At 50.7% G+C, this 27,470-nt stretch overlaps 1 protein-coding gene across 3 annotated transcripts in view; it reads left to right on the top strand.

Moving 5' to 3' along the window:
* MDGA1 (MAM domain containing glycosylphosphatidylinositol anchor 1) overlaps positions 1 to 27,470 on the top strand; it is a 57,890-nt gene that overhangs the window by 7,684 nt on the left and 22,736 nt on the right. For all 3 annotated transcript variants that reach the window (XM_082732269.1, XM_082732267.1, XM_082732268.1), the window contains exons 2-3: positions 21,276 to 21,415; positions 25,686 to 25,860. In XM_082732269.1, the coding sequence (XP_082588395.1) occupies positions 21,276 to 21,415; positions 25,686 to 25,860 (315 nt within the window). The remainder of the gene's footprint in view (positions 1 to 21,275; positions 21,416 to 25,685; positions 25,861 to 27,470) is intronic.

Raw genomic sequence — 27,470 nt, 5'->3', positions numbered from 1 at the left:
AGCACCCTGGGGTGTGGGAGGCCTGAGAAGAAACAGAGTGGGAGATAGGAGGAGACCCAAGAGGGGTCAGGGACCGGAAAGTGAGCGGGGATGGAGTCGGTGGGAGCCGAGGTGGAGGAGGAGAGCGAGCAAGGGCCTTCTGGGGACTGGGGGTTTGGCAGCTAGGCAGCTGCAGCGGTGAGCAGGGCTCCCTGAGATCCAGCAGGACTCCTCTGGGGACTTTATGAAAACACAGATGCTGATTCAGTGGATCCGGGGCTAGGTGGAGAGTCTGCGTGTCTAACCAGCTCCTGCATGCTGCCCATGCCACTGGTCCATGTTGCTCTTTGAATACCAAAGGCACTCAGGAGAGACTCTGGATTCAAATGGCTTGGGTTGGAGGGCCGAGTAGGTAACATGTTGCCTGGGTGGGACTCTGGCCCAGGAGCTCCGCCTCTGAGCCTCAGTTTCCGTCTCTGGAAGGCTGGTTCAGGCATGCCGGCCTCTTGGGATTCCAGAGTAGCCCAACAGTAATAACCTTCTGTAAGATCTCAGGCAAACTCTGGGGACTCTGTTTCCCGAGAGCAGAGGGGGTGGCAGGCAGATGGTAGGGGAGCCCCAGGAGTGGGTGGCGTGTGGAAAAGGGAGGTGCAGGCTGCACTTTTGAGAAATGTGGCAGGCTAGGGAGGGCCTGCACAGCAGTGTCTGCTCCCCAGACCTGGCCTTCTGCCTTCGGGAAGCTGGGGCTGCAGGGGCGGGTGAGCCCCATCGGTGGGCAGTGCCTTGGGCAAGCAGGAGGGTGCTGCTTGGCCAGCTTTGCAAATTCCACCCCAGGCTCCTGTTGGTTCCTTTCTAGCACCAGAAAGTCAGCTGAAATAGACGTTGATTATCGGGAGGGTTGGAAGTTGTGTAGAGAGGTGGTTCTCAACCCCAGGGGCATGTCAGAACCACCTGGAGAGCTTTTCCAACGACAGATGCCTGGCTCCACCCCCAGACCTCCTGAATCAGAGACTCTGCAGGTGGCATCAAGGCAGCTGCAGTTGTAAAGAGCTCTCCGTTTGATTCTTGGGCACAGTTGGTGTAGACCAGGCATCCGAATGTGTCAGGCCCAAACAGATGTCTTCTTCCCTTGGGCTTTCTGAGGGCATTTCTGGGTTTTTCAGGTCACCGCCCAAGCTTTGTTTTTGTCAAGCTCATCTGGACCCTGGGGTCTTTAAAAACAACAACAAAAACAACAACCACCACCCATGCTTGTTATTTTGTAAATGATGAGCAGGGAAGCTTTCTAGTTTAATAGTTCTACCTGGCAAGTCCAGGTCACGGGAGACCGGCCCCTCCCCCTGCTTAAAAACGGGGGATTTCCAGTCCTGAGTCTAGAGAGCCAGAAAGATACTGCCCCAGAAACTGTTTTCATTGATTTTCAGTAGGTAAATTCTGTTACCATTTTGAAATGTTGCCCTGTTGTTTATCCTCTTCTCTTTTTGGTTTAGAGAAAATGAAAATTTCAAAGCTGGACCACATCAGGGCCATTCAGTGTAAACCAAGCAAATATTTAATATTAGAGTATCTGCTAGGTGTCTGGATGGGTGGTGGGTGCTGAGGCTGCAGAGGGGAAGGTCACCTGCCTCCAAGGAGCTCACAGGGAGACGGGAGAATATAGTCTTTTCCAAAGCCCTCATTTTCTAGGTGCAGAAGCTTGAGTGACTTGTCCAAGGCTATACAGTTAGTACGTAGTGGAATAAGGATTTGAATTCAAGCCTGCTTTCCCACGTGTGAGGTTCCTGAGGGCAGCATCTGGTCATTTTTTTGTTCCCTAGCCTGTGTTGTGGAAGACGGGTTGGCTGATGGGAACAGCGTGAGGACCTTTGGTCCTATATCAGATAGGACAACATCACATTCTGTTGCCAGAAACAAGACCCGACTACAGGGCCTCCAACAAATGAAAGTTGACCTTCTTAAGTCGAGAGGTAGGCTCTCCATGACTGCTATGGTGACTCCTTGGTCACTAGAGATCCAGACTCCTTCCATCTTATTCCTCTGCTTTCCTTCTTAAGAGTGGTACTTTTCAAACTCTGCCACATGTTAGAATTATCCGGTGAGTGTTTAAAAAGCCCAATGCCTATGTCATACCTTATACCAATTAAATCAGAATGTCTGGGAGTGAGAACCAGGCATCAGTATATAAATGTATTTTTAAAGAACTCCAGCCATAGAGCATTTTTGCCTCATTGTTGCCAAAGGGCTGCTGGGGCTTAGCAATCACGACACATTCCAGGCAGGAGGAAGGGAGAAATATTTAAAAGGGTGGACCTACCTGGTGAGTCAGCTTCTGTTAAATAACTTTTCCAGGAGCCCCCTCCCAATGACTTCTGCATACATCTCATTGGTTAGTTTCAGCTGCAAGGGAGGCTGAGAAATGTAGACTTTTAGAAGGGCACATTCTCACTCAAGAAAACATGAGGTTTGGTTAGAAGGGGAGAATGGATATTGGGTAGGTAATGAATAGTCTTTAGAGCAAATCCCCACCTCAGGGCCAGTTGGCATTTCTTGAAATGAGAAAGGATTTAGACGGATGTGAACGCTGCTCTCACCCTTCCCTGCCAGCCCGGCTCAGGTGAGGTGGGCAGCTCTGGCTGCTCTGAGGTTGCCCAGAAGGATCCTCAGAGAAGACCGAGAGGCACAGGAAAGAGACAGACATTCATGAGGGGTCCTGCTTCCCATCTGCACTTGTTCCCTCCCCTTCCCCCCACCATTCAGGCTTGCCCGAGTCTGTTCATTTCTGCTGCTTGATACCCCTTTCCACTAGCAGGTGGCTTCTTTGAGTCATAGCCACAGAAGAGCTCTGAGGATCTTTCTGATTTTTAGACCAGAAACTGGCAGTCCATACTGAAAGCTGGGGACTGTACTATAGAAATGACAATCTAGCTCATCTTCCTGTCGGATTCACACCCACCGGAGACCAGTCTACCACACTGCTGTTTGCTCAGTGTCTTTCTGGTCCTTGTTTCTGGGAACTTCTCATTGTCTGACCTTGTTTCAACTTGCCATAACATAATCTCTAACAGAAAGATTCAGGAGCTAAGGCCTCTGAGCTGACCTTGAACATCTGTTTGGCCCTGAGATTTTTCCCATATGTGATTCTTAAGACACCAGGAGGGTAGAGGTAGGGAGCTGGATTCCGGTGGCCTCATGTACCTGTGTCTGGTTCTAGGGTTTCAGTGAAATGTGGGGAGACCTTGGCGGAAGTCACTTTAACTCCCAGTAAAATACATAGGCTCACAAAGCACACTGGAGGTGGCAAGGCCTGACTTCCCTGTCCTTTCTGGAATAAGGCCACAGGGTAGACAGAGGGAAAGCTATGAGATGGGGACATAGTGTGAGCTCTGCTTCCATCCAGTGACCTTAAGTGACCCAGAAGCATATCTTTGAGATTCAGTGCAGGAAGAAACTGAGACCAGTGAGGGTAAGGGGCTTGTCGAGGTCACATAGCAATTAGGTGTCAAGGCTGAAGTTAAAAGCCATGCGAAGGGACTCTATAGCTATATCTTTTTTTTTTTTTAATAAAATATTTTATTTATTTGACAGAGAGAGATCACAACCAGGCAGAGAGGCAGGCAGAGAGAAAGGAGGAAGCAGGCTCCCCGCTGAGCCGAGAGCCTGATGCCGGGCTCTATCCCAGGACCCTGAGATCATGACCTGAGCCGAAGGTAGAGGCTTTAACCCACTGAGCCACCCAGGCACCCCTCCATAGCTAGATCTTGCTTGTTCTCCAGTATCATCTTTCTAGGTTCAGGAGAAGCCAGGACATGTCCACATGGCATTTATAAGCTCTTCTATAGCCACACCTTTATAATCCCCCCCCACCCTGCACTCCTCTCTGAACCCTTTGTCTATTCCCAGGCCTTTTTGTATCTGAACTATAGGATCCGGGGCTTGGTCTGTGCTCAGGACTCTGGCTTAGATGTTGGAAGCCCTTAATGGAAATCTCAAGGAGGCCCCCCTTTGTGGGTAGAAGAGGCAGCTGGCTTGGCAGTGTGAACTGGAAGTTGCTGCCAGGCCCCACCAGGTCCAACATCTCTGTCATACTGTCTAAGGCCCACCTTAGAGTTATTAACAAGCAGAAACACAGACACTGTTACCAGAAGGTCACTCTGGGAATACCTGGCAGCACTCAGGCCTTTTGCCAGTGGCCTAGGTCAGTTGATGAGATGAGTTGGATCTTGAAGTGTTGGTACTCAGGCAAGGAAGTTTCCAAGAAAGTAACGGGTCGTGGCTGGGGGCCATGGTCAGTTATGTGATGTTTGTGGGTGTGATTGTTAAGCAATATGAGGGCTCTGGATCATGGCCATGTGAGAGATCTAATAGTGGACATCATGATGATCAGAATGGGCTTGGACTCACAGTCTTTGTTTGGGTTCTCCAGCAGCAGACCTTGGGATGAGAAGCCCAATGAGGCCATTTATTTGACAGGTGAGCCTGGAAATCTCTGGTGGGGAAATGGAGATGTAAGAAAGGGAAGCAAAGGGAACCCTGAAAAGGTGCGTGGTCAAGTCAGTCAACACCATATCCCAGGACACTGTAAACACCCTGGAGTTCTCCCACCATGGTGAAGGAGCTGGGGCATATATACACTAGCTCCTGTTGTCAGCTGAGGGCTATTCTGGGGGTATAAATTTCCTGGTACTTACAGCCTAGTCCACATGCAGTATAAGCTCTATTGACCGGAGACAGCCTCAGGCAGAGAGAAGCAGCTTCTGGCCAGTGTGCAATCAAGTGGTTGGGGTGGGGGCAGCACAGGGGTGGCAGGCACCACCGACAGCTTATCCTGCCTAAGCCATCCACCTTGCTTTTCCAGACCCAGCCTGTTTGGCTGAGCTCTTTGTTCTAAGGTCTTGTCTTCTGTATAAGCCCTGATTCCAGGCTGCAAAGTCTCCCTGTGGCCATCAGATCTGTGAACTGCTCATTTACTTCCTTGGATTCTGTGACCGGAGCCCCAGCACATCACCTTCCCCAAGACCTTCCCGATAGAACCCAGGCTCTCCCTGAGGGATGGAGGGGACGTCGGCCTTGGGAAGGGTGGGGTTGGGGGATCACTGAGGACAGACTTGGAGTCTATGGGTCTTTCAGGCATTGCTATGAGAGGCCTGATCTTTAGCTCCCCAACTGCTGAATTCAAAGCTAAGAAAAAGGTGGGGACAACCTCCGAGACTAGCTCTCTGCAGGCAGAATGCCATGTGGTTGTAATAGGGTTGATGGCATTCTGTTCACTTCCTTCTCCAGGAACAAAACCTCCTCCTATGGGCAATGACTAGGCTAGCCTGCACCCTTGAATGTCCCTGGGCCGTATGGATCCACATCAAAGCACCTTAGTCTGTTGTGAATTTTTGTGTCGGTTCGTTACCTACCTGAGATGAATTAATCCATCAAATTTTTATTGAGTGCCTCCTATGTGCCAGACACTGTTCTAGGTGCTGAAGATACAGCAGAGAGCGAGACAAAGAGATGATATAGAATTACCGACTCCTAGAGTCAGAGCCAGCAGGCATCTTAGGGCAGATCTAATCATTTGTTGGGAGAGAAACCTGAAGACAAGAAGGGGCAAGAGAAATCTTCAGGCCACACAGCAAATAGGGAGCCCTGCTTAGAATCATGGAAGGTCAGAGATAATGAGCTAAGAGGTCAGCTGTCCCTAACTGGTCAGTTTTCAGAGGCAGAAACCAGTGGCCAGAGGCAGGGACACGCCAAGCTACTAGCATTACTCTTGTTTGCCAGTGAATGCATCCTTCTTTCCTACATCTCTCCCAAGCGAGATCTGGGCTCTGATTTACTGAGGGGAGTGTGTGCGCATGTGTATGTGTGTGTGTGTTTGTGTGTGGGGTTTCATGTGGGCTAGGGCAGCCAGCCGCAGACATGAGTGGTTTTCTCGTGATCAAGCCATTCCACCTCCTTCTGGGGCGTTCAGAGGCTGCAGTGGGCTCTCCCCTCCCCTCTTGCCTCCCCTAGTTCCCCCAGATGGACATGGCCCCCTGGCACTGCCCGCTGTCACAGTGGCCTCGGGCAGTGCCAGGGGGGTTCTGTCCTGAGTGTGCCCAAAGCCTCCACACTCCTGTCTGACTCATTTCCTTACTTTCTCAGGGGGTGAAGGAGCAGGGGCTGTGAGGCTGTCCAGGGCCTGGGTGGGCTGCCTCCCTCCCAGTCTCCTCTCCCTCCTTCTGGGGGAGCTGGGGCAGGTGTCAGGAGTGGCTCTAGAGAGCCACACTGAGAGGCAAAAGGAGGTGATGGGGTGGGAGTTCTGGTGATCAGTGTGTGTGTGTGTGTGTGTGTGTGTGTAGGACCATTGACAACGTGATAAGCTGCTCCCACTGGGTACCTCGATAAGAGCTGGAACACCCCCCCCCCATTCTCTCTATACTGTGCATATGTACTCCGTTTGTATTTTTTTGTGTACCCATAAATATACGAGGGTGTACCCATGCTGAAGGTGTGTGTGAATGCATGGTTATGTATCCAAGAACCTGCCCCCCTCTGCACAGGGGGCCAAGTGTGTTACCTGTAGGGAGACTGCAGATCTGTTTGGGTCCTGTTTGGATCTTCTCTGGGTCCACCTTTATCCCCCTGCCACTCCGGGCAGCCCTTGGTTCCCAGGCGGGGGACAGAAATGGTTATCCAGCACCCCGGGCCGTCAGCCCAGTGCTTATGTCCAGCCTGGGTTATGGCTGTGCCCCCCAACCCCCACTTCTAGGAGACCTGAAGTGGGGGCCAGGGGCAGGCTGAGGCTGGCCTGGAGCTCCTGGCTAATTTTCCCCGGCCTCCATCGATCCAGCAGCTTCTCCTGAGTCTATTAGCAGTCGGCGAGTGAAAATATCCCCCATTGCGAGCCCTGACCTGAGACAGGGAGGAATCCATAGCAATTTGTTCAAACAGAGGAAAGCGTTTCCCTCTGATTTGTATTCCAATTTATTCTAGGCAGGAAGGGGGTCAGGGTGGTGGGGGGTGAACCCTGGCTCACCAGAGCTGGGCCCAGGCCGGTCTCCCTCGGCCCCCCATGCCAGCCGGGGTGGCAGCTGGTGCTCCCCATGGTTCCTGGGGTGGGGGTTGTGGAGGGGAGGGTGGGCCCCAGCAGGGGGACGGGAAGAGAGGCCCGCCAGCCTTCCCAGCAGGCCCGGCTTGGCTGGAGAGCTCAGTTGTGGATTTGGTTTTCACAAAATACAAAGCCGCCTGCTCGGAGCCTCTCTCCCGGGCACTGGGGCCTGTGCCAGGCGTGCGCTCACCCACTGCGCCCGTGCCAGGATGGGGGCTGGGCTGGGCTGGGCCCACGGACAGTGGCCCCAGCTGGGCTGAGTGGCAGGAGGGTCTATTCTTCCCCTGAAGCCCTCCCCAGCCGGCCTTGCAGAAGTAGAGCTGCTCAGGCTCAGAGGGGAGCTGACACTTTGGAAAAGCTGCTGTGCCGGGTTGGCGAGCCCCCCATCCCAGAAGCCCCAAGTGCATCTTCCTGGTACCGTGTTCAGGCTCTGTTCCTGGTCTGAGCAAATGGGGAGCTCACCGTTCTCCGATCCACCATGCTCCGAACTTTCTGAGCACTTACAATAATGACAGCTCTGACTGACCTTCATTAAGGACTTATATTTGTTGGGCACTGGGCTAGTGCTATAAAGTATCCAGTCCTTGCAGGGTCCAGGCTTCCTTGGGTGTCTCGGTTTCCCCCCACTTCCAGATCTTTCTGCCACCTCCCTCACCCCCCTCTGCTCTATCTTTCTCACTTCCTCCTGAGAATCACTTCTCCCTTCTACCTGAGGGTGGCCCTGGTGATGGAGGGTCTCAGGACTGAAGCCTCTGCATCTTTCCAGAGGGACCCCATGAACAGGCTAGCTCCCTTTTTTCCAGGTAGCTCCCTTTGGCCCCACCTCACCCTCACCTCCAGGGTGCAGGCCTCTGAAGAGGTGACGCCATGGCAACGGGAGAGGAGGATTCTGGGAAGGGTCAGCGAATGGTCCTACAGCTACCCACCCCCCTCCCCTGTTTCCTTCTTTTTTTTTGCACTGGTGCCTGCAGGAAGGGGAGTAACCAGAGACGTTCTTCACACCCAGGTGTCAGTGACTAGCAGCTCTGAGGTCAGCTGTCGCACATGATTTGCCGGGCTCCATGACACCACCAAGGTCTAATTTCAGAAGCCAGCAACTAAATATATCAAAGTGGATGAATAATCATCTCTCCCAGGTGGGAGTATATGGCATGAAGGGGTAGAGGCTTCTGACACAGATCTGGGTTCAGGTTCTGCCTCAGCCACTCCCTGGCTGTGTGATCTCGGCCAGGTTAGGCTCTGTGCCTCACGCACAAGCTTCCCCCCGGGCACAAGATAGAGGTCTCAGCGTCTTCCTGAGGGCGCTATAGTGAAGAGGCAGTGGGAGTGCATGGAAAGCCATTCTTAGCATGGGGCCTGGCACACAGGGAGTCAGTGTCCAGAGGCGGCCCAGCTAAGTGAGTGATACCTGGGCCTGAGCCTGGCTGGGGGAGCTAGTGGGTCACAGAGGCTGCCACCAAAGAAGCAGCACGTGGGGCTCTAGGTACCGGCATGTGACACATTATTAGGGGAAAGAGGGAGCAAGACCAAGACCCTGGCCCTGGAGAAAAGATGGCAGAATTCCAGACCTCCTGCCATCTTCCTCCCGGGGAAATTTATAGCCAGAACATTCCCTGTGAGCCACTTTGCTGGTTGGGAGACAGGTGTGTTTTACACTCAGGCCTTTGCTGCACCCTGCCTCTCCCAGACCTCATTTTCGTCCTTAGAGGCAGCCCCCCACCCATACCTCCTCAGCCCCCAGCAGCTTCCTAAGGGCAATGACTTCTTTGTCTCTGGCTGTGATTGAATTCTGGTCCTATTGGCTTCCTCCCTCCCCAAGTCCTTCACCTTTCTCCCTGACCTCTGAGTTCCAAATCATTTACAAGTTGTTTGGGGGATGCTCAGCTTATAATCAGGTCCTACAGTGCATGCTGCTTATGTGATTTCTAAAGTTTTAGCCAAAAAAGGAGTGAAACCCTTCAGTGATAGAGAAAAAAAAAATTATGAGGATACTTAACAGGAGGGCAGGTATTGCATTTCTTGATTTATAAATGTACCCAGTGCTAAAGAAAAGATGTTCCCCGACTTGATGCTTCTTGCACTGACTCTTGGAAAGAAAAGACTGACTATCTTTTTCAGGAATTTAACATGCTTTCCTTCTCAGAGGTATTTGCCTTTTGAAAGGGACACAGAAAAAGAATGAATAAGTGACTGTTTAATATGCAGGGTGTTGATGAGTGTTATGAAGAACCCACAAAGCAGGAAAAGGGATTGAAAGTAGTAGAAGTTGGGCAGGCGTGCTGTCTGAAATAGGGTGGTCCAGGAAGGTCTCCCTCAAAACACAGCTGAAGGAAGTAAGGGAGTGAGTTCTGGAAATATGGGGCAAAATAATGCGGCAGCAGGAGCTGCAAGTGCAAAGGCCCTGAGGTAGGAGTGGGCTTGGTCTGCTTGAAGAACAACAGAGAGAGCAGTGCGACCACAGTGCTTGGGACAGTAGAACAGAACATAAGATGGGGATGGGAGCAAATGACAGGGGGTGTGACAGCCTATTAAAAAAGTGTTGGCTTTGATTCTGCTTGAGATGGGAGACACTACAGGGTTTTGAGCAGAGGAAGGACAGGGCCTGATGAAGTGTTGTAAAGGGATTTATCTGGTTTCTGCTGGAGAAAAGACTGTACTGGGCAAGGGAGGAAGCAGGGTGTTTCTCTCAGGAGGCTGCTGTAGAAATCCAGGCAGAAGATGGTGATGGCTAAAAGTGGGGTTGTATCACAGGGGTCGGATTGGGGATCAGTTTTGAAGGCAGCTGAGAGGGCTTGCTGGTGGCTTGGGTGTGGGGTGTGGGAGAAGGGGAGAAGCCAAGGAGGGCTGTTTCCAGCTGATGGCAGGGGATAGTGTGTCTTCACTAATGAAGGTGAGGGTGAGGAATGGCTCTTGGACCGTGGGGTGCTGCAGGGGTGGGTGGGGTGGTGACTGCTGTCCTCTTGAGGTCACTGGATGCAGAGAGCGGTAGAGAGCGAATCAGGCCCTTACACCTCAGCTCCCTGATTTTTTTAAACCTCGGAGCTAATCCTCCTGCTGCCTCCTGAGCTGAGTGGGGGTGAAAGCTGGTCTGGGGGAACTGTGGGGAGGTAGCTTTGAGACGTTTCATGCAGTCAGGTTGTGGTACCTCTAATTCCACCCCACAGCTAGGTGGGATGAGGCCCCAAAACCCACACATGCCTTGGGGGTGGGGCCCTTGGGGGCTCTCTAGAAACTCTGTCCTCCCCTCCCTGCTCTTCAGTCCGGGGGGGTCTAACGCCCCACCTGCTCTCAAGCCACAGGATTGATTTTGCTTTCAGGGTTGTTATTATTACCCACTTAAACAACCTCATAAGAAAAAAAAAGGAACCCAATGAGCATCAAACATTAACTGGTCATTCTAAATTCCCTTCTCATACCTGTCAATACATTTTTACATAGCGGTAAACAGTCGTCAGTTCTGCGCTGTTGGCCGACTTTATCTCCTGCACACGTCTCGTGGTATTGACTGAGCCCTCAGCCTTGTCACTTTAATGGCTGCAGGGTACCTCCTGCGTCGACCCGCTGGGGTTTGGTCACCATTTCTCTGATGTGGACAGTCTGGGAAGACGCCAGTTTCTCCGGCTTCTAAATAGCTCGGCTGTGAATATCCTTATGTGAATTCCTTTTTCCTTTTAAATTATTTCCTTGGGGCCTATTCCCCAAAGTGAGATTGCCTAATAGGTCATAGGATAGGAACAGTTTTATGGTCTCATTTCGCCCTGCCGGGTCGTGTTACAAAAAGTTGGAGCTGGCTTTGCACATAGCCCAGCCACAGTGGATTTAATCCTCTGAATTTATTTCCCTGGGTTTAATAGGTGTGTTATGGCTTGTTTCTTAAATTCTAGTTTGCCTCCTGAAACCACGTTTGGGTCTCTCGGCACCTAATAAGCACCTGATCTGAGCAGAACTTTACAGTTTTATATGGAGCTTTCTGATATGTCCTCTCAGTGAGGCACTATGAGCGTCATATCGTTGGCCTCTCTTTTATAGGGCAGAATGGGAGTTTGCTCATGTTAAGTGCTGGAGTGAGGCCTCCAACCAGTTCTTACAGGTTTGGTTAGAAAGGATTCCTGCCCACCTGCCACTGTCCCATTCTGTCTGTGGGCCCAGGGTCCCCACAGAGGGACCCACAAAGAGCCCCTAAAGCCCGACCTGAGCCCCAGTTCAGTGTCCTTAGTCTTGTCATCTCTCCTCAGTGCCCACAGCCAGCTGGGGCCAGGCCCCTGCCAGTGGCCTCTGCTTCCAGGTTGGGTCTCATCTGTATGGGGCTTGGAGGAGGCCACTTGGGTTTGGGGGTCAGGTGGGGCTTTGGGGGCTCTTTGCTTCAGCAAAGCCATGATGCTTTCCATTCCCCGGCGTAGGACTAGCCCAAGCTCTACGTTCTGGGTTGGGGGCCTAGACCTAGCTGGTTTTATTCTGCTCCCTTTGAACTGTACTTCATGACTATTTCCTAGGCAGTGGGCACTTGTGCTTGGTGGATTCCGTTCATACTGTGTTTAACTCTCACAATAGGGAGCGCATTTATGCCCATTTTATAGTCAGGAAACTGAGGCTCTAGACCAGAGAGTTAAAAGACTTGCCCCAGGCCACAGAGCAATTGCTGCAACTTCCTGGATGAGAACCCCATGCCCGGGCTGTGTCTACACCAGACCCGTGCCTCCCATGGCTTTGGGTCCATAGTTACGCTTTAGTGTGGGCTGGTTTGATCATATCAGTGTCTGGGGCTGCTGCCAGGGTGCAGGGCCAAGGGAATGGCAGTGATGGGGTCCCCAGGACTGGCAGAGCTTGGTGGGGCTGGGTAGATGGGACCCAAGCAGGAAAACTACATGAGCGACCCCATATCTGTGGGCCTCCTATGCCTCATATCCCTTAGCCAGGCAGGCTCAGGTCCTGCCTTCTAGAAGCCATTCTCTGCTATGATGATGATAGCCTCTCTCTCCCACCATCATCCTGTATGTTCCCTTGGGGAGACCTTTCCTTCCTGCGATTATTCTTCTGTTCTGGTCTCTCAAGATTACAGCTTGTGGTGTTCCCCCTCAAAGTAGACCTCTGCATCCAGTGTTACATTTTCTTCTTGCAGGCTCTTTGAACTGGTTCCCACAGGGTCCAGGGCTATATTATCAAATGGAAGAGGGACTCGAATTTACGAAGTACCTACTGAGATACCAGTCCTTGTGTTATGTACCTGATGTGAGCGATCTCATTTAATTCTCATAACCCAGAAGTTATTTCCACTACTGCCCGAGATGTCTTTTTTCTCCATTTGCCGATTGAGGAAACTGAGGCTTCAGGAGGCTGAATGACTAGCCCAACAGTAGGGAAATGAGCAGTAGAGTCCTAACCCCTGCACCTCATCCCACACCATCTGGGCTGCCCGTCAGGCTTACACATAAGCTTCGGGTCAAGCAGTGCCAGATAATTTAGGGCTTGTGCCTCTCCTTGGTCTTCTGTGAGTGTCCCGCCTGCATTGGTTAGAGCTGCCCTCACCATTGAGAGTTTTGATCCTGATCTGTGACTGAGGGAGAAAGCCCCTTATAACTTCTCCCAGGGCACCTCAGAATCCCCAAGTAGGGGACTTTCTTGGTGGTTTGTCCCAACATCCAGAGTTCCATTAGTGGGGTGCCCATTAGACTTCTACTAATCCATAGACAAGGAAGAGTCTGCGTATCACCGAGCACTCTCAAACACTGTGTGCCTTCTGATGAAGTCAGATGTGGGTGCGAGGGTGTTGGGCATTCCCTGGGCCTGGGCAATGGACTGGCCACCACTGCTGGCACAGAAATCTTATCAAGAGAGTCAGGCTCTGCCCAAAATGTTGGGCTCTGCAAACCGTACTAGGCTCTGCAAACAGTACTAGGCTCTGAAAACAGTATCTGCTCCTGCAAATAGGAGCAGGCTCTGCAGACAGTAGCAGGCCCTGCCTGTTTTTATGTTTAGTCGTGGTGATAGGGTGGCAGCCCAAGCACTCAACCCTTCTGCTGTGGCTGCTCTCATATTCAGGGATAGCACCTTGTATTTGGAGATCAGAAATATCCGTGCTGGGGTTGGGGAGATTTCTGTGGCCAAAGAGGAGGTTGGCTGAATACAGGTTTGGTTGTGATGAGCAAGAAAAGGACTCCGGTGTAGAGAGCAAACACTAATGGGATCTGCAGCAAAGTGAGGACAGCGGTTCTTCACTGAGGGTGGCTCTGTGTTACTTTGTCTTGCATCCCAGTGCTGAGGGCAGAATAGGTCACACAATAGGTGCTTAGGAAATACTGCAGAACAAATCAAAGATTCAGTGGCAAATAAACAGGCAATTGTGTGTGTCCTTTGAAAGGCTGGAAGGCCAGGAGCGATAGGGAGGATGGAGAGGGAGGATAGACCGCAGTGTGCACTGAGGTCTAATGACCTGAGAGAATGTCCAGAGGTGTGTAGGGTAGAGTGTGATGGGGCTTCCCTTCAAGATGACTGACATTCTTTTTTTTTTAGGATATATTTATTTGAGAGAGAATGAGAGAGAGTGAGAGCACAAGGGGTGGGGGAGAGAGACAGAGAATCCCAAACAGATTCCCCACTGAGCAGAGCCCAGTGCAGGGCTCCATCCTGCGACCCTGAGATCATGACCTGAGCCAAAAACCATCCAAAACCTTGGATGCTTCAACTGACTAAGCCAGGCCAGGTGTCCCTCAAGACGACCAGCATTAAGGTGGGGTCGGAGGAGATGGCGTGGTTTGAGGGAGACTGTTTCAGACTGGTTTTTCCCAGTATTGAAATGGAGCCTCCCCTGGGTTTGGAGAAGTCCCATGGTCCATCCTGGGTGGTGAACAGAGGACAGGTGTTAGCCAGCGCCACAGACAGCCAGGGCCAAGGGGGAGGCAGAGCAAAGCCCTGCTGCGGAGAGCACAGAAGGGTTAATTTTCCCAAGAGGTCCATGTTTGATGGCCTGTGGTTTGTTGGAGAGGTATGCCCTAACATCATCCCCGGAAGAAAGGTACCCAGGCGGAGCTGGCCAGGGGCCTGCCCCACCAGCTTCCTCCCAGACCCTAGCCGCCATTCTCTGAGCAGCTAATTAAAAGGGAAAAGCCTGTTAATATTTCAGCACTGTTAACTCTGCTAAATTATTAAGTGTCCATTTGCATTACATGCATAAAAGGATCGATAAACATGTGCGAACCAGAAGCTGGGAGGAGCACAGAAAGATGGCTTCTAAGGATGGTGCCTGGGACTGACCCAACTAGTGACTTGGAGACCACATCCTGCATCCTGAGCCCCCAGCACTGTGCCAGGCCCTCGGGAGCTGGAAAAGCACAGGGCTTAGCATAAAAGTCAGAGAGTCAGACTAAATCAGCAGGGCGTCCTTGGACAACGTACTTAACCTTGCCGAGCCTCAGTTTCCTGATCTGACAAATGGGAGCAAAAGGCTTGTTATGAGCAATGCATGAGATAATAGACATGAAACACTTGACACAAGGCTGCACATTACTCTTTGCGCAGAGTAACTTGCTATTCGTGTGTATATATCGTGATGTTATTGTTAAGTTAGGGGGGTGGGTTGGGGGACACTGGAGCCTTAACTCCAGCTCCCAGCTGATCCCTCCCTGCCTCCTTTCTGCTGCTCAGCAGGCCTTTATAGGCATTGTCCTTATCCCAGCTTTTCCAGGACTGCACACTTCCCTGGACTCTCCCCAGCACCAAGCTCAGCCCCTCATGCTCATAAGGGTGTGCGGACTGGTGGAGCCAGGACCGGAACGCAGATCCTGATTCCATACTGCCTGGCTCAGAACACTCATGGATGCTCGTGGGAGGCTGTGAGGATGGTGGCCCTTGCCCTGCCATCTGCTAATGGGGCAGAATGAACCGATGCCAGGTGGGAAAGTCTGCAGCTCCCTTCTCTTCTCCTTCCCCACCCCCGCCTCCTCTGAAAGTTTCCGGGGCCTGTAGCCACATACCTTTCCAGAAAGAGTAGGGAACAGGAAGCAGGACCACAGCCCCCATCTGACGACGATTAACCTTTTAAAATGCTGCGTGGGGAGGAGACCTGAAGGAAAGCCGCTGGAGCTTTAAATGAAGGGTTTCCATTCATTTCATTGCCTGCCTTCTTTGGCTCTACATCTTACTGGTAGCTCCTTGCGTGGTTAATAGCACCTCCCACACCTTGACTAGTGCCGGGGAAGAGATTCTCTCATGAGGGATGGGGGTCACTGAGGAAATTGCCCCCCAGGTTCCAGTGAGAATTCTCTTCCGAAGCCTAGTGGGCAAGTTGAACTTGTCTTACCATGAATCCTTGAGAGTGTGAGGCTTCCTCACTGGGCTGCTGGGTGCTCACGGTCCTGACCCCCACCTATAATTTGGGGTGTATGCTTTCTGGAGGAAAAAGGAGTGAGCCAATAGGCCAGAAGCCTTCTACTAGGGACCCACTATTTCTGCCTCAGCTGTCCTCCTTATTATGCTGCCCTGTGCGTGACATCTCTCATGCTATTTGGTCGTGCTCAGCCACAGGGCTGGGAGGGGGGCATCGTACTTGACTTGACTTGACAGACATTCATTTTATATTGAGCTTGGGATCAGTATTTCTCCACTTGTTTTCCACAGCACTTCTCTCTCTCAAGATGCTAGGAGATCCTCTGTGAAGAAGGATCAAATACATTTGGAAAGCACTGGCTTAAACTAAGTTACATGGGTATGTTTACTAAAGGACTTTTCAGAGCCTTTAAAAATCTACACTCGGGTGCAGAGATACTCTGGGAAGGAGAGAGAAGGTGCAGCATTAGCATCCTGGTTTGGCAGAGGACTATCAATGAACACTTTATGGCACACAGGTTGGGAGATCCCATTTTCCTTTTCCGTGGGGCTTCGTTGAGCGCGCTCAGGAGAGTGAACTCGGAAAAGTCTCATAGACCAGAGGCAGGGAAACATACGTGGTTCTAAACTCCTGTCCTATCTTCTATCCATCAATGTGGTGTCAAACAGAGGTAATCAAATCCAGCCTCCAAAAATCCCAAGGACCTTACAATACAAACTCTGACAGCCTTGGAGTCGGCATGGCAGCAGGCTCCCCAGTGACATAGGAGGGGTAGGGGAATCTGTGGAGGACTGGGACAGTGAACAGAGTTCCAAGCTAGCAGGTGAAAGACCTGGGTTCAAGTCCCCGCTCTGCTCCAATCCCGTGTCCGTGAGTGATGAGGAGAGGGCATTTCCTTTTCTGGACCTCTGCTGTCTTCTCTGCCAAAAGAGGCTAAATAAAATGTACTATTTCTGCCTCTCAGAACGAGGCAGAGGAGCTTGGAAATATATACAGCAGACCCCAGGAAGGTATCACTATCTGTAACATTAAGGCTGGTCCTTTCATGGAAAGGGCTTGCAGCACCCCCCCCCCCCCCCCGCCCCAGGGAGGTGGGTTCTTGAGAGGAGTGTGGGATCATTTCTAGAATAATGATGCTAGCTACTATGTTTAGATGGCTTACTGTTTCTGAAAAGATGGCTTCTGTTACTGAAAAGCCCTGTTTTCGGCCCTTGATGTGAGTTTACTTACGTATCCCTCATAACAAGCCCATTTTACAAGTGAGAAAATGAAGGCTTAAGTAACTTGCTAAAGTCACGAAGTAACTTGCTGAGAGCTGAGTGTTCTGGGAAGCTGAGAGGAGTGCTCCGAAGGGGCCTCATCCCTCTGCCCTGTTCCCAGCTCCTCCGAGGCCTTGCACCACCCTCAACATGAATTTTAACATATCAGTGAAACATCCTACTGGCTTCATGACTGCTTTGAGCATCTTTACTCTGGGGTTTTGAGGGTTTGCCCTCCTGCCTCCAGAGGGCGCTCTCCTGCCCCAAACTCTTGCTCCTACTTCATCATCTCAGGATCCGTCATTTATTGAGAGAGCACATATTGTTTGGCCAGACGTTGTCTTAAACCCTCATGCCAGCCCCAGGAGAAGGTATTATTGTTCCCATTATATGAAGGGAGAGGCTTAGGCTCAGAGAGGTTAAGTAACTTACCTAACGTCACCCAGTGGGTGGGTAGCAGAGGCAGGCATTAGTCCCAGATTGTCTTCTTTTCCCATTTCTCTAAAGGATATCTCTCCTCTGCTCGCTGTTCCTGGACGCATCCCCTGTTTGAAAGTAGTCCTAGCACTTACAGAACTCTGAAGCCATCCTGTTCATTTCTGTTCCCTTGTTTGCTATCCTCTCCCCAACACTGCTCCGTCATTGTTTGCTTTTCCTTCTCCCGTACCCAAGCAGCAGCTGCCGGCTTGAAGCATTTGTTGTTTGACAGACTGAATGAAGGGATTATGATGTCATGGTGCCTCTTGACACCGGTCCTGGCCTGGTTGCCTTTGGAATAGAAGCTGCTGCCATTAGCATTGCCTTCCTAGGACATGTGGAGCAGGAGGCTGAGGTTAAGTGGGGCAGAGCCTTTGGGGGCCTGGGACTTGGTGGGGACTCTGTTGGTTCAGGGTCCAAAACACAATTCTAGCCATTCCAGGGGTAAGCAGAGTGGGGGAGACTGGTTCACATTAACAAAGCTCAGTGGGAGGCCACCGGCAAATTGAAATACCAAGGCCATGGGGTCCTGTGCACCCCTTGCTCCAGAGGGAAAATCCACACCTTGAACAAGTCAACCATGGGAAGCAGCTCATCAAATAGGAATCAGAGTAAAGGGAGTGGGGAGTTGTAATGGTTTGTGTCAACCAAGGAAACTAGATAACCTCAAATGGCAATTTTTAAAAATTGAAGTGTACTTAGGAACAGCCAAATCTTAAGCAAATAACCTGATGCATTTTTACATATACGTCCGCTCATATAACCACCACTCAAATTCAGATGTAGACCTCTCCACCAGATCCGATGGGATCCCACCTTCTCCCCAGAAACTTCTGGTGTGCCCTTCCCAGCAAATAACCCTCATCCCCACCTAATGGCAACCACTGTTACTTTAAAATCGGTTTTTCCAATTTTGGATTTCAGACACATGAAGTCATTTACTATTTACTCCTTTGTGTCTGAGTTCTTCCACCCAGATTGTCCAGGTGAGATCAACAGTGCTGTTGGGTCTATCAGGCCTTATTTTATTTTATTTTATTTTTTTTAAATTTTATTTTTGTGTAATATTCCAGTGTGTGATTGTACCAGAATGTATTTACCCATGCTAGTCTTTTTTTTTTTTTTTAAGATTTTATTTACTTATTTGACAGAGAGAGATCACAAGTAGTCAGAGAGGCAGGCAGAGAGAGAGGGGGGGAAGCAGGCCCCTGGGATCATGACCCGAGCCGAAGGCAGAGGCTTTAGCCCACTGAACTACCCAGGCATCCCTACCCATGTTATGGGTGGACCTATGGGTGGTTTCTCATTTTTAGCTCTAATGAATACAGCTGCTATGGATATTCTTGGACGTATTGTTTGGTTGTTGTAAACACTCATTCGCACTGGGCACTACACAGGAGCGGAGTTGCTATGTCATGGGACACCCTTGTCTAGCTTGAGGAGGTACTGCCAAAATCTCTTCCACAGTGGTTCTATCATTTTAGAGTTTGATCCTCTTAAGAGTTAATGTTAGGTCATCTTAGTGATGTTACCATCCATGATCCCCATGATTCTCCAGTGAGGAAACGTGGCCGGTGGCCAGAGGCCTTGTGTCTGCGGGCCAGACTTTGTGCTGGCCAGACCCTGAGAAAGTCCAGCTCTCCAGCTCCTTTTCAGTATTCCTTATCAGTCACCGAACCTTCTGTTGTTACAACACTGCTTGGCTACGGGCAAGCCACAGTGTCCAAGATTACAGCTTATCTTCCACTGGAACCTGTTAAATCAATGTCTTCCTTGTGGAGAGGCACCCCAGGCCTCTTGTAGACATCCACGCAACCTTCTGGTCTTATCAGCAACTGGCATGCTCACTGTGCATGGGGGGGGGGGGTTGTTTCCTGATGAGATTTCCTTTGGACCTTGGCCACAGATGGCCCTCTCTTCCACGGAATGGTGATGTTCATGCATTTTTGTCACAAAGGGTGACAGTTTCAGGCCCATTCCCTGGATTCCAGGGTGCATCTTATATATGGACTATGCACCAATTACAAAATTTATAGAAAGTATGAGTTGAGAAGGATCTCAGAGGTCATCTAATCTGCTCCTCTGCCATAGGAGAGGAAACTGAGGACCATGAGGTCTGACTGGCTCAAGGTTGCAGAGCTTGTCTCCTGACAGTTGTCCTCGGTTCCTTCCTCTATGACAGCCAGGCAGGAAGAACGGTGGTGTGGATGCTCAGACTCTTGACTGCTGGTAGCTGCTACTATTTGCAGAACCTGCTACTGTTTGTAGAGACTCTAATGGTTCAGCATGGCCTGTGTTACTCCCAGTTGCTACCCCACAAGCTTTTTGACCTACAGCTGGGCTGCTCTGTATACCCACCTCTGTAATAGTTCACGACTGTCCCATCCGTGTTGGTTGGAGAGACTCTGGGGTAACTACAGGACACATCAGGGTTTACTAAGCACGTCTCATCCAGTCTGTCACTGTCACACCCACCCTCATGAGTTGTCAGGGCCGGCAGCATTCTCTCTGTTTTAGAAATGAGAAAATAAAGGTCCAGAGATCACTCATGGTTTACTCCAAGTAATATATATAATATAGGACTCTGCCCTGTCACCCAGCACAAAGCTTCCTTGAGACCTAGTGAGAAAGTTGTTTCCTCCTAGAGCCTTTTGGGATTCTTCCTCTAACAGAGCTCTCTCTCTTTCCTCTGACCTACGAGGGCCTTCTGTATCTCTTTTATGATGCTTAGCAACATCACCATGGGATATTCTTGTAAATTCACCCATTCAGTGTTCATTGATTTCCCACTGTATTCAAGACCTTGTGCTGGGAATAATAAGGTAGAACTCATGGTTTGGTAGACGGAAAGGCTAGAACCCTGCATCTGGCAGACAGGCAGATCAAGGCTCTTTTGTCACACTGGGAGAGTGATGGGTACAGGAGGAGGGTGGGCACCAGTCAGTCAGGAGAGGCTTCCTGGAGGAAGTTACACATTTTATGTACAGGCTTTACCTCACCCTTGTGCCCCTCTTTAGGGCAAGGACTCTGTTTTCACCCCCTTGTGCCCTTGGTGCCCACCTCCACTTTCTTCATCCCATAGCTGTGAGCAGACAGGTATGAACTCGGAGGCCTTGCCCTCCTCTTCAGAGCCCAAATGTTGCTGGGCTGGGGGCTGGACACTTAGGGAGGGGCTGCGTACTTCTCCCAGTCAGTGATCTTCCCTTTGGGTGTTGTAACCACATCCTGCTGTGGTCCCCTGGCCCTGGTCCCTGTGAGAAAGGCCAGGGAGGAGCCACTCTTTTGAGAGCTTCCAGGCCCCCAGAGAGAGCTTCCGTCCCTTGAGGAGGTTGACCCAGGCTCAGGGAGCAATGAGGGAAGAGTAACAGGCCTTTGGGTAAGGGGAATGGGCAGTCTGTGGGACTGGGAGATATCTTGATCAAGCTCTCTAAAAGTAAAGCCTAGGATGGTTGAAGGAGTGCAGGTCAGGCACATGATTTACTGAGAAAGTGCTCTCAGCAGACATTGGAATGGGGGAGCAGCCAGGCAAGAATGTGGTTCAGTTGCTTTAGCCTCAACCTGTTCCCAGGGGACTGTGGAGTGTAAGTGGCACATAGTCATCCCACCAGCAGATAGCAGATGGTGGGGCAGCTATCAGTCCTTGGACTCTGTGTGTGTGTATTTGGGAAAGGGGTGATCTCCTGGGCATTTCTGGTGAAGGACAATTCCCAGGGGAAGGTAAGCTCTGTGCACCTAGCAGCTAATACTTCCAGAAGCTGGGGCGTGGATGCCCCCACCAGGTGTGGGGTGGTGGTGGGGGCAGCGCCAGCATCTTCTATGACAGGGGCTGCTAAGACATTGATGCTCATCGAGTGACAACCAATTTTATACAGATACTGAGCCCCTCATACTTATCAGCTCACTGACAGCCCAGATCTCTTGCAAGGAGAGAGGGCTGAGGAGGAACTGGCCTCTTGCTAAGTCCTTGACCTTTCTGGTTCTGGCCTGTGGCCCTGGGAGTGTCCTTTCTAGAGCTCAACAAGTCAGGCCTCTGAGAAATGGCCTGGGGAAGTCTGGACTGCGCCTCCCGCTAACATACTCAGAGGCGGGAGCCTTAGACCACCCCCTCTGGCCTTGGCGCCTCTTGCCTAAACCTGTCCCCTCTCCCCACTTCCAGCTCCTGCCCAGGCTCAAATTGTCCATGCAGGCCAGGCGTGTGTGGTGAAGGAGGACAACATCAGTGAGCGTGTCTACACCATCCGGGAGGGGGACACCCTCATGCTGCAGTGCCTCGTCACCGGGCACCCTCGGCCCCAGGTAAGCGCCGCCCTGGCCTCGCTTCCTCAGTCTCCAGTCCACCCTGGGATCAGAGCCACAGAAGAGGCGGTGGGAGCTGGGGACAAGAGGCAGACAAAGTTGGCAAGCCAACACAAGACAAAAGACTGGGTCTGGGAAAGAGCTAGAAAATGAACCCTGTAGGGAAGGGCTGGAGGCCATGAGCTTATTCACCTGAAAACATTGACGACTGAGGGGAAAAATTAAATGGCAGTTGTTCAATTCCACTTCATTCCTGTTGTATCTGTGGGGCAGACACTTCCTCAGCGGCATATTCCGCCTCCATGTGAGGGCAGCCCTCACGCACTGACACTGTTAGGTGCTTCCCCAACGTCTTCTCTTTGGCGCCTCACGACCAGGCTGTGGGGGAGACATGAGGGCTTCTGTTACACAGCTGAGGAAATCAAAGCCTGAGGATGCTGAGTGAACTCCCAAGATCACACAGCTCCTGGAAGGGTGGAAGCAGAACCCTGAATCCAGTACCCGTGTTCTCTGTAGCTTAGCACACTCCCCCACAGTGTGTCTGTCTTTGGGTTGGGGGCTCTGGATGTTACCAACCACATAGGATGCACTCTCCTCTTTGGGAAGCTTCAGGTAGGCAAGCCCCACACTCTTGAGGTTAAAAGACTGAGAGCAATAGAAAGCAGTGGAAGAGGAGTATCTGGTAATGCCAGGTATATTTTGTCACAGACCAAGTATGTGGTTTAGTCAGAACAGTTGGCCAGTTATCACTAAAGCTGATGGGAAGAGGCAGGAGGTGGGCTGGAGGGATAGTTGGAATTTGCGGGTGAACGGCTGTGGTATTTAAGAGCAGCAGAAGATTCTTCACTGGGTCCTGGAGAAGACAATGAAATGCAGAAGCATTTTTTTGAGTAATTTGGGGGCACAGGGATGGCTTTCATAGGTTTGGCCTGGAGACAAATAAAAGGACAAGGAGACTGCGAAGGACTCAACCTGAGACCATCAACACCTCTTGCTTCTTCTCTAAGTTTTGTTTTCAAGTGATAGTGATGCTGCCATTCTTCAGTTGCTGTTTGCGTCAGGTGCGATGTCAGTATGGTCCCCCGGAACACGAGGGAGGCCACTGGGCCATCTCTCCCTAAAGCTGCACTGGCCACCTGCGTGTGTCCCCTTGTGCATTGCCTTTATGAGTGGTTTGTGGGTGGGGCTCAGTGTGTGCCCACACATTCTTTTTTCTATTTCCATCCACAATGTCATTCATGTCATACTGGATACAATATGGCTGTGTGCCATCTCATTCCCCACATGTAGCCAGCCTCGGAGGCTTCTGTTTTTATGTCTCTTGCATGGACCTTCTGTTTCTGTTCCTCATTACCTCTAAAGCTCAGACCTGCAATCCTAGCCCTTGGACCATTGCAGTAGGCTAACTGCCCCCCACCCCCACCATGTTCCCACATCTCCCCCTCCAATTCACTTCTGTACCCTGCTCCCAGAATTGTCATCCTCAGACCTGCTGTAATATGATGGAATATTACTCCCCTGCTCAGAGACCTTCCATGGTTTACCTATTACCTACCAGACCCAGTTCAGGCTGCTAGGGATGGAAGTGAAGAAACCCCTCCACACACACACAGTTTGGCCCCACTGCCATCCTTCTCATACTCATACTATGCTCCAGTCCCACTTGCCCAAAGAAACCCTGTTTGTTCCTGCATTAGCCACTGCTGTTCACTTCTCCTGAAATGCTGTCTACCTCCTTGTTTGCTCAGTTCATTAAACACGTATTTACTGAACACCTGCTATGTGCCCAGTGCTGTGATAGGCCCTGAAGATGCAGTTACAGTTCCCATTGTCATGGAGCATCCAATATAGCAGGGGAACAGGGAAGGAGCATCTCATAGCCCACTCTGAGGTCAGGCTGGAGGAAGGAGTGGATATGGAATGCCCCACTCCAAACAAATAACAAGAGAGTAGGAATCTCAAAGGCCAAAATGAAGAAAGAATCTGTAGCAATGGCAGTGAGCAGAATGTGAAGAACATATCCTTGGAGGGGCTTGAACTATGTAGCCACCTCAGGGATAGTAGCATGAATAGATGCACAGGGAGTATGAGTTGAGGCCACAGGTTCATCTGTGGCTGGAAGCTACACATGGACTCTCTACCTAAAGCAGGAAGCTTGACAAGGGCACCCCCTGTGAATGGGGCCCAGAAGTTCTCTGTCCCACAGCCCAGAGTGACAGCAGAGAGCAGAGTCTGCTTCTGGACGTGTGTACAAAATGTCGTTTGTATAGGAGCACACCCCTTGGGCTGTCTGTGTCCACTGTCCAAGTGATGAGGACACCAAAGCTAGGAAACTAATGTAAAAACTAGCTGGAACCTGTGAACCCATGGGTCTTGGGCATAGGCAACCATAAAGCAACACCCAACACAGGTCTGTGAGGGCCCACATGGAACTACTGTGGAAGAAAACTCCCATGGAATACAAGCCCGTAGAGTAAAATTTTAAAACAATATTTAGAAATATAGTGCCAGGAGGGCCAGTCCAGAGACTTGAAGAATTGAACAATTCACATCTGAGGAAACAGACAAATCAGAGCCATCTGAAAGGATCTTGAAAATAAACATGTTTGAAGGGTTTAAAGAGAGAATGAAAGATTATACAACCTGATTAGTTAGATATGAGGGTGAAAACCAAGTAGAAATCCTAGAAATAAAAACAATATGGTCTTTTGAAAAATTTGGGCTCAATACCATAGAGATAGCTAAAGGGAAAATTAGTGAATTGGATGAATAGATCTGAGGAAATCAACTACAGTGCAGTCTGGAGAAGATCAAGAGATGGAAAATATGGAAAGGAAGTTGGGAGATGTGGAGGCTAGAATGACAAGGTGCAACATAAACTTAGGACAGACTAGAGAAAACTGTGAGAAGGCAACATCTAAAGAGATAAAGGCTGAGAATTTTGTAGAATTGAAGAAAAGTACAAACCCTGCAGTGGCCATATCCTGCATGAGAAAGTTGCCCTTCACCTGCTTCTCCCCAACCTTGTTTTTACGGCCTATGGCCTGCCCTCTTCACTGAGATCAGGGGCTTTGCCCTGTCTCAGTAATAAGCAATCCTCCCCACATTTAAGTTGGAAGCTTCCTTACACTACTCTCCAATTCTTAAGATTTAATGACCTGGAATTGATCAATTTTTCTTAAACCCCTGCTACTCTGAGTAGTTGCTCCATTGTCTTGTGTGATTCTTGCTAGTTCGCCACAATCTACAGCAATGTTAATAATAAGGGAGATTCATTGAGTGATGAATATATACTGGGGGCTACACTTAGGTGCATTACACTTGTTTCTAAACCTCTGCAAAGAGTAAATTATGCTGTGTAATAGTTATAGTTATCTACTGCTGTGTAACAAATGCTCTAAAACTCAGGGGCTCAGAACAACAAATGCTTGCTGCCTCACCATTCCTATTGGACCAGAATCCAGGAGCGGCTTAGCTGGCTGGTTCTGGCTCATGGTCTCTGAGGAAGTTGCAGCCATTTGAGAACTGACTGGGATGAGAGGACCCGCTTGTAGTCTACTTCTTGTAGCTGTTGACCTGATGTTTCCCTTCTTCCCCGGTGGACCCCTCCTCCCTCCAGTGGGCTGCTCATGGCAATCCAGATGGCTTTCCTCAAGACAAATCACAGTCCTTCATAACCTGATCTTGGCAGTGACATACCATCAGGCCAACTGTATTATATGAGTCATACAGCCCATCCCTCGTACAAAGTGGGAGAGCACCCCAGAAAAAAGAACTAGAGACTGGGATCACTGGCCACCATCTTGAAGGCTGGCTACCCCATAGGCCTCTTCTGCAGATGAAAAATCTGAAATTGAGAGAGGAGTAACCTACCCAGGGCCACCAAAAATTTTAGAAAATTCTTAGTCTTATGGACACTAAGGCACATTTAGTCCTTTCAGGAACCCTAGGTGGGGGTAATATTTTCCCTTTTCCCAATGAAGAAAGGAGGGCAGGAAAGGGGGGGGGGTAATTTTGGCCGATCCAACTTGCCTCTTAACCACTGCGCTATACTTCCTTCTTTAAAGCTCCCTCCTCTGACCCTAGATTCCCCAGATTCCTTCCCAAGGCATCCTACCCCATCCTGTATTCCCCTGGGGGGATTGGTTTTGGGGAGTGGGGGTGCTCCATGGGTACTCAGGAAAAACAATGGGGTAGGAGGAAGACGCCCCATCCTCCCTGCCCAACCCCTCACTGCCGTGGCTACTCTGCCCTTCCCCCGTGGACCCAGGTGCGCTGGACCAAGACGGCTGGCAGCGCCTCGGACAAGTTCCAGGAGACATCGGTGTTCAACGAGACGCTGCGCATCGAGCGCATTGCGCGCACGCAGGGCGGCCGCTACTACTGCAAGGCCGAGAATGGCGTGGGCGTGCCTGCCATCAAATCTATCCGCGTGGACGTGCAGTGTGAGTTGGGGCTGGTGGTGCCCCCAGGATGCTCAGTCTGGGCTGGAGGAGGTGGGTAGAAAGGAGGCTGGTGAAGCGACCCCTCGTGGAAGAGCACAATAGAGACTCCCGGCCTAAAGGGGCATTACCTGCTGTTCCTATGGTGTGTCTCACCCTTTACCCTTAACACGCGTCCCCCCATAATCCATACAAACCCTGCAGCAGCCCTCTCAAGTGTTCAGGGAGGGTGGGATAGGTTGGATTAGACGACTTTCACAGGTTATGAGGTTATGCCGTGGGCGGGGTAGGGGGGCGGGGGCGCAGGGAATTGTGACTTGTTCACCCACAAAGGTTCTCTTGACTGCTCTGGTGCCCTTCCCACAGCACCTCATGTCTCTGCTTTGGCCCCAGGGGTGGCTCTAAAACTTCCCTGCCCCCACCACTTACAGGACCAAGCACCCCTTAGTCCTGACTGCTGGTTGAAAGGGAAGCCCCTAGTCCCTACCTGCCTGCCATAGAGATACCCCTTAACCCCAAGAGGCTATTTCACTGCTTGCCACCCGCCTCTGTGCTAGCCCAGGCTGACGCTAGTTACCCAGAAGCCCCAGGGGCAAGCCAAGGGACCTGTCTTGTGCCATCTTAATGTCTACAATGAACCTACCCATTAGATATGCCCTGTGCCCCTCCCCTCCAAAGTGAGATCCCCAAGTGGTGAGCAATGGAATCTTGGACCCTTCTGTCTTCCATCAGTCACCCAAAGTCCTGCCAAACCCTGGGGGTAAGGGTCATTTTTTGATTTATTGGTGCTGGAAGGGACTGGCAGGAATGGCCTGGATGTCATCCATGCCCTACCTCCACCCCTGGCCTTTGTTATGACTTCTGTCCAAGTGGGCTGTGTGAGGACAGAATGATGGGACACTTGTCATAGGATGTTAGGCTGTGTAATGTGGGTACCTTTGGTTCACAATGCTGGCTGTCCATTAGAATGTCTGGGGGTCTTTATAAGAAACTACTGATGCCTTGGTTCCACTTCCAGAGATTCTGATGTAATTGGGTATGGGGCCCAGACATTGGGATCTTTTCTTAGAATTTTTTTTTTTAATTGAGGATTAACCTACATCCAATAGAGTACACTAACCTTAAATGTACAGTTCAATGAGTTTTTATGTCTATGCATGTGTAAACACCATCCAGTTCAAGAGCATTTCCAGGACCCCAGAAAATTCCCTCATGTTCCCTCCCAGTCAATAATCTCCTTAGAGGCAATCATTCTTCTGACTTCTGACACCATCAGTTAGCTATGCCAGGCAGTGGTATTGAAAAGAAAAGTATCCATGTGATTCTGTCATGCAAACAAAGGTGAGAACCACCAATCTAGTCCAATTTACCAGTGAGGAAACAAGCCCAGAGAGAGAAGGGACTTAGGCAGGTCACACTGCAAATTAGCAGCTAACCCAGGATCTGAACCAGTGTCCTGATTTCCAGTCTGCAGCTGCTTCCTCCATCCCATGACGGGAAGGTGAAGAAAGACACCCCCGTGCAGAGCCGGGGGCAGGGACAGATGGGAAGCTGTTAAGTCTATTCCCCTGCCTCTAATGGGTTGGTCTATCTTGTGGGCTGGGAGACCATGT

Source organism: Mustela nivalis (genome assembly GCF_964662115.1).
Source record: "Mustela nivalis genome assembly, chromosome: 5".
Classification (NCBI taxonomy): Eukaryota; Metazoa; Chordata; class Mammalia; order Carnivora; family Mustelidae; genus Mustela; species Mustela nivalis.
The sequence above is the reverse complement of the archived record's forward strand: the minus strand, read 5'-3'. Positions and strand labels throughout refer to the sequence as shown.